The sequence below is a fragment of the Cibotium barometz genome, chromosome 62 (genome assembly GCF_041138505.1).
Source record: "Cibotium barometz isolate CiBa-2024 chromosome 62, ASM4113850v1, whole genome shotgun sequence".
NCBI lineage: Eukaryota > Viridiplantae > Streptophyta > Polypodiopsida > Cyatheales > Cibotiaceae > Cibotium > Cibotium barometz.
In genome coordinates, this window is record NC_141107.1 from 28,673,277 (window position 1) to 28,688,399 (window position 15,123).

General features: G+C 38.5%; 1 protein-coding gene across 3 annotated transcripts; it reads left to right on the top strand.

Annotated features, from left to right (window-relative positions):
• The first annotated feature begins 437 nt into the window (after positions 1-437).
• Positions 438-4,059, top strand: LOC147604330 (transmembrane ascorbate ferrireductase 2-like). Of its 3 annotated transcripts, XM_086795529.1 has the most exons (5): positions 438-810; positions 2,382-2,430; positions 2,543-2,604; positions 2,743-2,793; positions 3,160-4,059. In XM_086795529.1, exons 1-5 carry the CDS (start codon positions 586-588, stop codon positions 3,460-3,462), a joined length of 690 nt encoding a protein of 229 aa, XP_086651655.1. In that variant the 5' UTR covers positions 438-585; the 3' UTR covers positions 3,463-4,059. The 3 variants fall into 3 exon arrangements, with proteins under 3 accessions (XP_086651655.1, XP_086651653.1, XP_086651654.1); XM_086795527.1 differs by having other exon boundaries at positions 2,543-2,793; XM_086795528.1 differs by lacking the exon at positions 2,743-2,793 and having other exon boundaries at positions 441-810; positions 2,543-2,742.
• Positions 4,060-15,123: the final 11,064 nt, after the last annotated feature.

The window sequence follows — 15,123 nt, forward strand, 5'->3', positions numbered from 1 at the left end:
AGAAGAAAGAAGGAAAGAAGAGTTGGACGTGGGGCAACTCATGACAGCTCGGAAATAAGATATAGAAGAAGAAGATCCCAATTGCAAAAGGAAGTGAAGTTTCTTTTTCGGGGGGTATTGAGGAGGTTTTTAAACCCTCTCCTTATGGTGTTGGGGGTAGACTAGAGCTCCTGAAGGAAGCAAAATTCTATCAGTAGACCATAGATTATAAAAGTGCACTTCTATTAATAGTGGTTCTTTTAAACTTTAGCACTCTAAAGTTTAAAGTTGGCTATATATATATTCTTTTGTATTGCTTTTAATTTTTATTAGATATTAAAACCAAAGATACCATTACTTCAACAAAAAAACACACATACTCTCTCTTTTTTTTAGAGTAATTCTTCTTTAAAATAGAGAAAAAACACACACTGTCTCTCTCTATATATATTTTTCCTTTGTTAAGTAAGCTGGAGTAATCCATAGTTCAAAGCTTCATGGGCTCCAAAACACACACACACACTCTCTCTCTCTCTCTTTTAGAGTAATTTTCATCTGATACAGAAATTCTCCTAAGCTCGAATAATCAGAGCCTTCCTGGGAGCGATGCGTTCAAATCTTCATCGGCTCCATGTGGAGTCCCACAACACAAGCAGCGGCAGAGGAGGCCATTGGTGGAGGCCCTCGTTGGACGCCCTGCTGATCTGGGCGCACTGCGTTGGGCTTGCATGCTCAGTGTTCGTGGTGGCGTGGGTCCTTCGCTTCCGTGGAGGCCTCCCCTTCATCGCCCACAACCCCACCCTCGCCGACGACAACGATCTCATCTTCAATGTAAGTCTTCCTCCTCCTCCTTCTACCTGCTCCTGCTGCTGCCCAATCAGATCCACCCAAATTTCCATTTCTTTCTGATTTTCAATGGCATTCTAGCGTTTTTTCTGTTTCTAATTTTCAACATGTCTTAGCCCCTTTTGAGCTATTTTTCTTAAAAACGATCTTTTTCCCAATCAAATCAGGAATTAAAAACCTCTTTTTTTTTGTTTTTTTGTTTTTGTTTTGGGTGCTTTTGCAACTTTGAAACAGAAACTCGCGATAAAACTGCTTCAGCTCTCCTAGGGAAAACTCTGGATTTGATGAGAGCTCTGCTTTTGGTTGTTGATGGAGGCTCTAGCTTGCATAAATTTTAGATTTGTATGCGCAAAAATTACCCAATAATTTGGGAATTGCTCCAATTAAGAAAATTCCTTCAGTGACACATGAAGGAAATAGAGGTCTCGTCCAAATATGTTTCATTTTTCAGCAAACCCAAAATGAACACACAGGCGAAATTCCATGAATATTACTACCTGAAACATTACTAGGTTATGGGTTTCTTTATTATTGCCCCCCCCCCCCCCCCCCCCCCCCCCCCCTACCCTAGATGGTTTGATTTTCTGCTTGTAATTGCTACCTTAGATTAACACTAATTAAGCTGATTATGATACACTAATCACAAGATCAACTTGAGTTACACAATAGTTAAGGTAATAGACCTAAACGACCCTAACATGAACATCTACAATGATTTGTTCATGCATAACCGTGCAAACTGCTACAATGCATAACCTAACTGTTGATTTGCTGTCCTCCACTTGAGCAAGGGGTAAACACTCATGGAAGCTGCAAAAAGTTAATGTGATGCTTTCTGCTGCCTGCGACTCTGGCACCTGCAAACCTTGATCTACCACGGTGGCTAAGGGGCTAATTGCTCGTTTGCCTGTGTCCACCCCACCACTTCATAAAAGTGCATATCCTTGTCCACCCATGGACTTGTGATCTACACCTTTGGGCAGCCAAATCACTGCCCAGGCTGGCCATACTCGTCCCCAAAAGGTGGCTGTAGCAAAGAGTCATGTCCATGTGCATCTAGGTTAAGGCATGCACGTGACATCCCCTTCTGCTAAACTTGAAGCATTGGGGCTCATGATGCACCTTTGCAACATAAAAACCATCACATATCTTGTGGAATTCTGAAAACTACTTGTTCACAACTGACAGATTTGGGGAAGCTGTAAGTACGTCTCCCTCGGTGCTCTCCAAATGTAGGCTCTGCTCCAAACTCTTTGGCTCTGCCTTTAATAGTAACTCTACCAGATTCGCTACCACGGGAATTGCCACATCTCCTTTGTATTAGATTTTTAGATCTGTACACCTTTTGGTGGCCAAAACACTGCCCCAGGCTAGCCATACTTGTCCCGGAACCGTATTTGAAAGGGGCCTGCAGCAAAGTACTCTAGTTTCCCGTGTGTACTTCCCACTGTTAATTAATGTGATCATGTGTTTGCTGCTTAAATCTGAATGAAGGAGAGTTGCTTGTTGGTCCTTAATCAATGTGACAACATATTAAATTGTGTACGTCATTGCAGGTTCACCCAGTTTTGATGCTCGTGGGCTACATTGTCTTAGCAAGTGAAGGTGAGTTTGGAGAACTATGTCCTGTTTTTCAATTCACAAAAAAGTCTCCACGGGAGAGAGAGAGAGATCATGGAAAAGTAAGGGTTTTGATGAGTTGCCTTGCTTGTTGCAGCAATTATGGTTTTCAAAGGTGTACGTGGCACAAAGAGCTACAAGAAAGCAGTTCACCTTACGGTCCAAGCCTTGGCTTTATTGATGGCTGTACTTGGGATATGGGCAGCCTTTATGTTTCACAATGCAAAGGGCATTGACAATTTGTATAGTCTGCATTCATGGTTTGGAATCATTACTGTTGTTTTGTTTGGTCTCCAGGTATGGTTTCTTGGCTTGTTTAGAGAATACCAAGGATCAATATGTTCATCAGTACTTTACTCAAACTTGCTCAAAGCTATAACTATGAGTGATCCTGTGTGTGTGTGTTGAGTGGGTGCACACGCTTGAGCATTGGCTGCGTGTGTATGTTTGGTGTAGACGTGTGCGCTAGTGTGGATATGTTCATGTGTATGTGCATGTTGGGCATGCACATGAGTATGTTGGGTGGGTGTACATGTACATGCTGGCGTGTGCATGCATATGTGCGTGTGGGGCGTGCCTATGAATGTATGCACACAATTTTGAGCGTATGAGTGCTGTGTGTGCGGCAATAACATCATTGTATCTATTCCTAGTTAATTTGGAGAGAGAGATTTGACATTCTCTTGCTTATGTCGTGTGCATGAACCTGTGCAGTGGATCTTTGCGTATGCCATATATTGGTATCCTGGGGCTCCTGGAAAGATTCGAGCTTCTGTGCTGCCTTGGCATGTATTCATGGGCTTATTTATCTACTGTCTGGCCCTGGTAACTGCAGAAACAGGTTTGCTTGAAAAATTGACATTCTTAATGGTAAATAAGGTGATTGGAAGGTACAGCTTGGAAGCGATGTTTGTCAACAGTATAGGATTGCTCTTGATTGTGTATGGTACACTTGTGATTTTGGCCTCCATTTTGCCAAGGGCTCTCAAAGAAAATGCTGCAAGAAGTGTGGATTAATTGTGCTGCTACAGGGCAGTTGTTAGGCATACCACTAATATGCTTTTACATGCAAAGAGGCCATAGGTAATACAAGCTTCGACTCAAGTCCACAGACAGCCCCAAGCCAAAACTAGAAGCGAGGGCTTAATCTCACTGCAGGTATTTAAAAACGGGCATGTCTACAGAGTTATGGGCACGGCGGGGACAAGGAGCTACTGCTTTGATTTATCATTCTGTTAAGAAGGGGAGCAGTGTTTTGTGTGCTATGCTGTAGTGACAATGAAATAGCCTCCTCATGTTTGAGTACCTCATTTGTACAGGATTAACACTAGGGGCTGCATTCAGCTTTGCAAAGATTCTATTCCTGCTATATTTCATTAAATCTTCTCAATCTCGACACTTTCAGACAACAATCAATCTTGCACTCTCGAAAAGTCAGGCTCATGATTAATGAAAGTATTTGGGCCCTTTTCATGCTTGCAGAGCCAGCTAACCAGAAGTTTTGCAGTCTCCGTGTGCATGCTAAATGGGGGGTTTTTCAATGCTTCCAAAGCTAACTAGTTTGATATGTGAATTTGCTTTTGCCACCGTTTTGCAACAAGAACCTGTTTTTTCTCTACTGATTTTGAATTTTGGTACTTAACAATCCTTTGAAAAGGTAATGGGTTGCTTTGAAGAAAAGGTTCTGCAGTGGGGAGATTTATCTCCTACAACCATTCTCATCTTTTTCCGATCCCTGTCAGTTCTGTCGTTTTTTTTCGAAAAGTGCTAAGACTTTTTTGTACCTTGTAGCTTCTGGATTATAGTTTTTTTTTTTTTTTGGGGGGGGGGGGGGGGGGGGGATTTTCAGACTTTATCCAAAAACTCCTATTGTACTGATATGGTTCATGTTTCATTCATCAATCCTTTTCTAAAGACCTGTATTTGCATCCCCCCAACCCCACCACAATCATGGCACCCACATAGGGTTTGAGGCGAAGTGGGGCATTGATGATGTGCATGGAAGACACAATGGAAGCTGCTCAGAAGATCAAACATCTTGACTACAGTGTTCCCTATGTCTCCATTTTGATGCTTATGCATGCATACAGTTGTCTTTATGCATACAATTACATGGAATTGATTTATTTTTACAATGAAACACTAAAGTTACATGGCTGTTTGAATATTGCATGACTGGTGTATTCATTGTTTTAAGATTTCAAGATTTGAAAGCTCAATAAGTAGCTAAAGCATGGATTTAGTTATGTCCTTATATATGAATTCAAATGGCATTCGATTTAGCTACAGGATTGGTGTGTGGATCTACCGTCATGACACAAATTTGGGATCTAGGTTTCAATCTACAAGGTTTTTGGAGCAATCGATTTCTCAGTTGTGTGAAGTAGAGAAAAAGAAGGAAAATTTAGGGACTAGATTGTGAAGGCTTGTGACCTCATCACCGAATTCTCCAAGGATGGTAAGCTACATAATAGAGGTCTTAATAAGTACACTTCATAGCATGCTAAAAAAAGGATTTAGAAAAAGGTCAAGAAGATAAAAGAAGTAGACCAAAATAAGGTATACGAGAGCTTGTTAGCAACCCTTGATGAGTAGTTAAATTTGTGCCCCTTCAAAAAGAGTTGGGTTTTTGGGTATGTGTGGAGCCCTACAATGGCATACATGTAGAATATGTTCAAAGGTGCTTCATATCAAGGTAAGGGAAAGGTAAGCAATGCGTAAAGGAAGTTGCACATACTATCGATAAAAAATCTCTCCAAGGACATCATCAACCTTAAGTAGAATTACAAGGAGAAACAATGTCGATAAAAAATCACTCCAAGGACATCATCAACATGAAGTAGAATTACGAGGAGAAACGTAGAATTACAAGGAGAAATAAGGCCAAGAACATCACTCCAAGGACATCATCAACATTAAGTAGAATTACAAGGAGAAACAATATGGCCAAGAAAAGACAATAGGCAACAAGTGGCATAGCTCATAATTGGAAAGCATTATTGGAAGCACTCTTTAGCATCAATCTTCAACATAATCCTCGATGGCACCTTTGATGTAACATATTTGGTGTTTTTTTGGCTACGCATGGAGTATGTTTTGAAGTTTAACTTGTCAAAAGTTTTTATGCTAAATAGATGTAGAAGTATAGCTTTATAGATCTAAGCCATTAAACCTTATGCTTGGAACCTTATAGATAACTCACGGATAAGGGTCCAAGCACTATCCTGTTAGTGGAATGCTTATCGTTTCACACAAGACTTTTTGGTCCAACTTTGATGTGCAGCCAACACGAAATCAAGATGGCACAGTTTGCGAATGGGGAAATCAGCATGCAACAATTAGACACATTGATTGTGGAGTTCATGAAGCTTGGACACTTACGAGGATCTAAACCTAAAATTGTGATTTGTAGATGATGATAATGAGTAAATGGACCTTAGCATATCCTTACTCTAATCATGCCATCCAAAGAGCTTTTGAGCAAAGAGTACATAATATAAGTTGTTAACAATGAGAATTGAACCCAAGCACACTTTTAAGAGGGGAAACACACTCATGGACATGCTTGACTCACTAGATTCTTCAAATTCCGATGAAGAAGATGATGTGAAAAATATTGCTCAAAAGCATACAAATCAAATATTTATTGAAGTTGTTGGCAACCAAACTCAATGATCTCCAAATAGAGGCTCTGATATTGTTTACCTTTGTACTTGGGGTATTTAGTCTCAAGGTTTCTTTACCAAGCAAAAGTTATTGCAACTTGCAAAAAAAAAAAGAATTCAAGAAAAACAGACGTCCAAGGAGTATTCCAAGTATAAAAGGTGAAATTTCAAATGACAAGAAAAATGGAGAGTGATAAAAATAAACTTCAAAGGACGGAATCATTATGTATACGAGCATATATTTAGGCACACTTGGAGTTTAGCCATGGATGTCTCTATATCTAAACTTGGCTACCTTAAGTTGGGGTGATTGATATGCTATCTTCATTCCCACCCAAAGAGAAATATCAAAATCCAAAAAAAATAGATGAAACAAGCTCAAATGGAGAAGAAACCCATATAGAGTACTCCCATATTCTTGACATATTTTTCCCAATTCCTATGACCTTTGATATGGCAATGGGGCTCCAAGTTAGTTGCTAAATGATTTAAGAACCATGGCAAAAGGATGTAAGGTGTGGGAATAACAAACTTAATGTATGCTTTATGAAACACCAAAGAAACACAAAAGAAATGGATCCAAAGTAATACACAACATCTTGATATGAGTATTACCCTAGGTCCAATTCTCATCCTATTTTGTGTCATCCATTGAAATTTATGGAGCATGAACTTGAGGGTGTTGGCTACTAAAATGGGTATCCTTAATTGTGCTTTCCACATACACATTGAATAACACCAATACCATTCACACATTGGTTTGTGAATAAGATAAGATTGAAAAAATCAATGAATATAAACATGCATACATGTCTTGACTTAACGAAAACTAAAATTTGAGTTATCTCTATATTGTATATGTGAAAACATGTGTATGCTCAACATCAAGATGGTCAGTTTACAACAATTATAGCTTAAAATATATTGTGATTAACTAGATTATTTTATACATAAAGACTAAGTTTGTATTAAGTAAATTAACTTTTAAACAAATATGAATCCAATATAGTAAGGGATGCAAAAGTTAAGCCTCTCACATGTTAATAGTTTTTAAAAAAACCCAAAACCTCAACAAATATTGATAGGCCATAGAAAATCAAAACCCATAATATTGAATAATAATAAGAGATTTTTATAAGAAAAGAAGCTACCCCAAAAAGTCTTTTGCCGACAACTTTAAGTTTGTCAAGGGAGTGTAAAGTGGAATAAGAGCGTGGAAAAAGAATAGTAATATATATGTTTATGATTGAGAGACCAATGTGTGGGTCTATTTTGTGGTCCAACAAGTAAAGAAAGAAATGGGTTGGGTCAGGACCAAGGAACCATCTTAAGTTTTGTTCAAGATTTTCCATAATATTTTAGCTACTCACATCGCTAGTTATGTTTAACCCTAGGAAAGGAACGTACTCACATGCCTAGTGATGTTTGCCCACTAACAAAGGAAATTGTGTTCTCACATGGCTAGTAAGGCGTGGGAATAAAAGACTTAATGTTGGATGCTTTATGGAACACCAAAGAAACATAAAAGACTTAATGTTGGATGCTTTATGGAACACCAAAAGAAACACAAAAGAAAGGATCCAAAAATAAAACCTAACATCTTGATATGAGTATTACCCTAGTTCCAATTATCATCCTATTTTGTGTCAACCATTGAAATTTATGGAGAATGAACTTGAGGGTGTCGGATAAATGGGTATCCTTAATTTCGCTTTCCACATAACACACTAAATAACACCAATACCTTTCACACATTGGTTTGTGAATAAGACAAGATTGAAAAAATCAATGAATATAAACATGCATACATGTCTTGACTTAACAAAAACTAAAATTTGAGTTATCTTTATACCATATATGTGCATGCTTCAACATCAAGATGGTCAATTACAACAATTATAGCTCAAAATATATTGTGATAAACTAGATTGTTTAAACATAAAGACTAAGTTTGTATTAAGTAAATCAACTTTAAAACAAAGATGACCCCAATATAGTAAGGGATGTAAAAGTTAAGCCTCTCACAAGTTAATAGTTAAAACAACCCAAACCCTCAACAAATATTGATAGGCCATAGCAAATCAAAACCTATAATATTAAATAACAATAAGAGCTTTTTATAAGAAAAGAAGCTACCCCAAAAAGTCTTTTGTCATAAATTTAAGTTTGTCAATTACATATTAGGGAGTGTAAAGTGGAATAAGAATAGTAATATATATGTTTATGATTGAGAGACCAATGTGTGGGTCAACAAGTAAAGAAAGAAATGGGTTGGGTCACGACCAAGGAACCATCGTAGGTTTTGTTCAAGATTTTCCACAATATTATAGCTACACATGTAGCTAGTTATGTTTACCCCTAAGAAAGGAACTTGTGTACTCACATGGCTAGTTATGTTTACCCTTAAGAAAGTGTTGAGATATCGAACTCAACTAGTGCTGCGGATATGGGTGACTTGCTAGGATGACTAGTCCGCATTTATGCCACTGGCATGGTTGGTGAGATTATGGGTGATATGCCCCCAATGGTTTACATGTTGTGTGTGACAGTCACTTTGGTGTACTAGAGTTATGGCATATTTATGGTGGTACCAACTCATGTATCCGGGTTCACTCTATGGAGGACTGACCATTTTGTATGTTATAGTAAGAGAGTACTTTCTCTTATACAATATGTACTTGTATCTTTATGTTATGGTTATATAGAGAATGTAATCTTTATATTATGAATGTAGAGTATGTACTCTTATCTTTATGTTATGGCTGTAGAGAAGAGAAGATAATAGGAAAAAATTCAGCCATCAATCTCTTTTGTGTGCTTGTCTACTCTTGTGTGTATGTTTTTGCTTGCAATAAGCTTAAGCTCACCCTCTCTACCACATACATTTCATGGTATCAAAGCACTAGTTTGTGTGCAAAGATCAAGAGGTAAGCAAGAGACAAACAAAGAAAGTGGTACACAAATAAGGGTAACTCCATCTCTTTTCCTTTGATTTGGAAGTAAATCTCTACAGGTATTAGGCAAGAGTAACATGCAAGCACAACATCAAAGTGCACTATCATATCTTGAGGCTATGGGAATGGTCTATATAGGACCTCAATGATTTTAGAATTTGAATTCGAGGCCATTTTAGGCTCTCCATTTTAGCGCTACAAGTTTTTCGCGAGTACTCTATGAAAGTATCGATTTCGATTATGTATGCCCAATTTCTTTTTCTGTGCAAAGTTACAACATAATGAGTCTATGCATAGAGAATTTGAGATTTGAAAGTTGTTGGTGGATGCATGTTTATGTGAATGATATATATATAGTTACAATATAATAGGTTTACAGTACCGCTGGAGGAGGTGACTATATTGGAGATTACATGTTTACTTGAAGTGCATACATTTTTGCAAGCACTATTTAGTAAGTTATTGCAAGCACTATGTTGGTAAGTTGTTGTAGGGTAGTCTATCCCAGATTGCGAGTGAGAATCTAGAAAAGAATAACTTCCAAGCATGGAAGTTCAGGATGAGAAACTTTCTCATAGGTTAATGGGAGTTTTTTTCAAGTGATGAGAATGAGCCAGAGCTTTCGTTAGAAAATGTCACTCCTCAACAGGTGCACGCTTTTAAGTCGTGGCATGAGAGAGCAAGAAAAAGTGATTTATTGGTTGTCTATTAGCATGTTGATGATTGGTCATATATAGGATGCAACGATGCTTAAGGATGCATGGGGTACGTTGGTTGAGCTATGTTGAGCACAAATACTAAGGCAAGAAAGATGTAGTTAAAGCAAGAGCTTCATAATGTGTAAGAATAAGATGAATCTCAATTATTAATTATTAAAAATTAAAGGGCTTGCTTATGTCCGCGGCTCCTATTAATGATGCCCACTTGGTGTCGGTCACATTGAACGGGCTTGGTGAAGAATATGATCAATTTCATACATCTATCCGAACTCGTGAACTTCAAGGATCTTATAGCCCTTCTTATCATTGAGAAGACGAATGTCAAGAGTAAATCATCTTTTAGAAATTTATAAGAGTAGGTCTTCTGAATGGACACATGTAGAGATAGAGGCAGATCGTCATTTAGAGGCCAAGGTACATGATGCCATTTTGGACAAATAAATCATGGGTAATAACAATAAAAAATCTAATGTACAAATAGGAGGAAGAGGCCATTTTAGAGGCAAGGGGAGCCAGAGAGGCTGATGTGGATGGCAAAGAAATTAGATTGAAAATAGCAAAGAGTGATATTATTGTGGCAAACCAAGTCATATAGTAAACAAGTACTATAAAAAACATAATGGCATTGGGAAGCTACAGCAGCAAGGAAACTATGTATCTTCAAGCAAGCCATAGAAGTGAGCAGCCATAGAAGTGAGCAGCTTTTTATGATGCATTGTATGCTTAACTGTAGACCAAAGGAACCCTGGAGATGTATGGTATGTTGATTTGGATGTTTCTAACCACATGACCAGTCACGGTGAGTGGTTTAGAAATATGTAGAAAATAAAAAACTAGAGTATGTAGAAACATGTGATTATATCGCACATCATTCTATTATGCATGTTGGTAAGGTGCCATTATTGTCTATGCAAGATGATAAAACAAAGTACTTGGCTCATGTATTTTATGTTCCAAACATTACAAAGAACCTGGTGTCTTATTAAATGGTTGAGCAAGGTTTGTATGTGAGGTTTAACCCTCATAGTTGTTATGTAGAAGATTTCAATAACATGTGGTTGCAAATGAGGGCAACAAAATTGGCAAAAGTTTAGACTACAATGTTTGCACATGTGTGATTGCAGACATTGATATTTGGCATAAGCATATCGATCATGCCATTATTCAAGGTTTCCAAAACGATGTCATCTCATCATCTATTGGTGATCTAATAGAAGCAAGGGCATCTACAAACCTTTACTAAGTTATCATTTATCCTCAGCTTTCTTTTGGTCACATTTACATAGCTCTTGCTTTAGGTGCATCTGCCGTGCTTGGGTTTTTATATTGTACATCTTCACTAAGGTTTCCCAAGCCTCCTTAGGCATTTGTGCATCATGTATATCCATAATCATAGAGTTTGTCACACTAACAGACAACTAGTACAACACCTTTTGGGCTCTTTCATGCCATACTGTCTATACTTGCTGTGGGATTGGATTTTCTTCAGCAATCTGTGGCTCCTTTTCATCTATTATATAGTGAACTCCCAATATCCATTTCCCATAAGGAAATCGGTCACCCTATACTTCCATGCTTGGAAGTCATTTTTATCAAGCTTCTCGCTCACAATCTGTGTGATACTATCAAATATCTCTACTTATAACAAATCTGCAACCTTCAACAATGGTATCGTTATAATACCATTGTATGAGAACCAGTAATATACATCCACCAACACCTACAACACTTAGATTCTCTGCACAGATTATTATGTAACTAAATTTTTGAATTATAAATATTAATACGTTTAGTGGATATTGACGTATGCTTGGGATCTCCAAGTGTTTGTTTTAGTTGGTTCATATGTAGGGGTGATTTCACACAATGCCCGCCTACAAAAAAATTTAGAGGCAAAGCGGGGCCCGAAACATGCTTGAATCGCATTGAAATGCACAAAAATGCAATTTACTAGGTAACTACACACAATATGGTCTTCTTTCTTCACCTAAAGGATTTTCCTCAATTTGAGACAATGACTTCCCTATCTACCTATAGCTCTCATAGCCAAAGATTTTGCTACAAAATCAAAATACCCTTACCCATATATCACTTCCTTGCTTGCCTTGTTCTTGCCTCTTGCATGCCTCCTTAGCTCTCACATAAACTAGAGCTCTGATACCATAAAGAGAATGCAAGGGAAAGGGAGATCTTGAGTTCCTTTTGCAAGCAAACGCACATACACAAGATACTAAGACACAACAAAGAGATGGATAGTTGAATTTTCTTCTATCTTCTTTTCTCTACAACCATAAACTAAAAAGATAAGAGTAAGAAAAAGTACTCTCCTACTATAACATATAATGGTTGATCCATAGTGTGAGCCCGACTGAATGAGCTGGCTCTATAAGCATGCCATTCTCTAGTAATCCAAATTATGGCTATCATACGCCCATCATCCTTTGGCGGCAAGGTTTATTGCATCAATATCAAAGGGTGTAGTGGTGCTTACTAAGAGATTCTGAAAGTCCATAAATTTTTTCCCCACAAATGTATTAGCCTTGGCTTCATCGCGGCTTTATATATTTTTAGGAGCTACCTTGATGTTGAAAGATATGTGGTCTAGCATCCATGTGTGCTCATGCACATCAATCTAGGTGACATTAGGCCTTAGCATTTGAAAGTTTTCCCTTGGTAAAAAGGCCAATTACTCAAGGGGATGGATAAAGCTAGGTGGCATGTCCTTGACATCATTGCTTAGGTAATGATAACTTTGTGATTGCTTTATGGAATACTTATGTCAAGACCCATCTATGCCTGTGTCAAGCCTCATCTAGATAGGGCTAAGTGGTATGCCTTGACATCATTGCTTAGGTCATGGGAGAGCTCTGGTGAGCCTATATAATCATCATCACTTACATAGGTTATGGGAGAGCTCTTTGTGAGCCTATATATAATCATGTACCTCCATTGGTTGATTAATGAAAACTTTGTGATTGCTTTATGAAATACTTGTGTTAAGCCCCATCTATGCTTAGCTTTACTCCATTAGTTTTATGCTTTGCTAAGTATAATCTCATCTTTGTGTTAGGGAGTTCATCCACTCCAATGGTGAGTAGCTCCATTGGAGTGCTCTTGATCATTTGTTAAGAGAGGGTATCTTTGCATGCTTGGTTAGTTAGGTAGCAGAATAGTGAGTAGATTAATACTTTGTGAGGGTGTTAATCATCTTTCCTAATCTCTATTTTGAGTCACACCTTATGGGGATTAGTAAGCTTTGTATGCTGAGAAATCTCTAATTTTTCTCATCTGTATGTGAGCTTTATCCGTCCTTCTCATCATCCATTAAGTGGAACTTTCAAGAGGTAAATTAATCTTTGTGAGATTTCTGTAAATTTTGGGCAAAACAGTCTCTTCATTTTCATCATTCATTACTGAGAGCTTAAGTGTTGATGGAGAACTCCATTGCCAAGTCAATCTACATGAGAGAGAGAGAGAGAGAGAGCATTGTGACTTGAGAGAGAGTTTGCGTTCCTTCTTGTGAAGCATTCTATGCTGCACATCCCAAGTGTGCTAGTCTTTAACTCAATCCAGAGAGAGAGAGAGAGAGCAACACTTCCTTGCATCTGTGTGAGAGAGAACCATTTATTCTCCTCGGGAAGAGAGTGAGATCTCTGAATTTCTGTACGAGAAAGTCATCATATTGATAGTGAATGTGAGATTCAATTAAACTCACATTGAACTCAATTAGGCGAGGGAGACACTTGAGAGAGAAGAGAGAATTCTGTAAATTTCTAGTGAGGAGTGACTAAACTCACTCACAGTGTGTGGACCAATTTCTAGTGAGGGCTTTATTCAACTCTTGAGTAAATTGGAATCCTAGTAGCAAAGAAGCTCAGTTCAAGCTCATTGTCCCCAGCTCAGCTACAGGCAGCTGAGTCTGATGTAAATCTACAGAGAGCTTTGTGCTTTCCCTAGTGCAACCGAAGACGGCCTATTGCAGAGCTGCATGCAACTAAGTCTGCTGTAAATCTGGAGAAAGCTTTGTGCTTTCCCTAGCGCAACAGAAGGTGGCCTATTGCAGAGCCACAGGCAACTCAGTCTAATGTAAATCTGCAGAAAGCTTTGTGCTTTCCCTAGCGCAACAGAAGGTGGCCTATTGCAGAGCTCCGCGCAGCTCTTTATGCTACTAATTGACAGTGGTAAGCGCATTGTTGAGCTCTGTTCTTCAGCTCAGAGGAGCTCCATTTACAAAAGCAAATGTGGCACTTCCCTGTGCAGATCTGCAGGCTGCTCTTTTATATCTCGTTGTTCCCTTCTCTCTCCATTCAGAAAGGGGTGGAAAGAGGGAGAATCCAAGGCATCCCCCCAATTTTCCCCTTGAATGTTGACTTTGTGCAAGTATACTTCGTGACCTGCAACCTTTGAGTGAAGCAAACATCTATGTGTTTAAACCTTTGTGAAGTTTTTGTGACCATTTTAGTGTCCCCACATAAAGGACATCATAACCTTGGTAAGGTGCGGTGGATCAAACTCCATTGTAGTCCTCATTATCAAGGACATTCCCTATGTTTGTGAACAATTTGTGAGTGTTATTGCTGACTTCTATGGTGAATTATGTGTGCCCAACCCATGTGTGAGATGGGTGAAGAAAAAATATGGAGCTCCGCAGCAAGTACAAACATATCCAAAGAAGCTTTGCTCGAGCCCACCCCAACAAGATCGAAGAGTGTTGCAAAGAAAAGTGGGGAAATATTTATAGAGAAGGACATGCACCATGAGATGGTGAAAAGTATGCAAGATGATATTCTCATCACGCTAACTGAGGCATGGCAAGACCCCCAAAAAATATAGCCCTGAGATTTGGACCCTTGATGCAGAGTAAGAAAACTTGACTATCATACTGATTGAGGAAGATTATGAGAAGGCCGAGGAAAAAGAGGAGGATGAGAAAAGAAAAGCAAGGTGAGGCTGCTGACTGCTACCTGATTGCACACTAGCTATTAGCAAAAACAATATCATACAACTGAGCTTGACAAAAATTAGCATAGATCTCACCAAAAACTCAAATCAACGTAGTGCAGCTCAAGGAGTGACAAAAATGCAGAACCGTTGGCATGTCTAGCATACATAAGTTCGTGTAAGTTTCCTTTTACTTGATGGCATTACATATTGCAGACAAAATTGTACCATTATCGGCTTCTTCCTTAGCAAAACAAAGTCTCCCTTTCTACAGATATGAAAATTAGGCTATTGCGTAACCTGTAATCACCAGATTGCAACCACCCATGTCATTATGTTACATCATTGAGATAGATGTCTGAATGTTGCAAGAAAAGTCGGAAGAATCAATGCACATGA

What these genes read in the sequence shown, in the direction of transcription:
- LOC147604330 (XM_086795527.1), top strand. Translation starts at nt 586, where the DNA reads ATGCGTTCAAATCTTCATCGGCTCCATGTGGAGTCCCACAACACAAGC. An exon ending in CATTGTCTTAGCAAGTGAAG is followed by an intron (nt 2,431 to 2,542) that starts GTGAGTTTGGAG and finishes TGCTTGTTGCAG; the next exon opens with CAATTATGGTTTTCAAAGGT. An exon ending in AAGGATCAATATGTTCATCA is followed by an intron (nt 2,794 to 3,159) that starts GTACTTTACTCA and finishes GAACCTGTGCAG; the next exon opens with TGGATCTTTGCGTATGCCAT.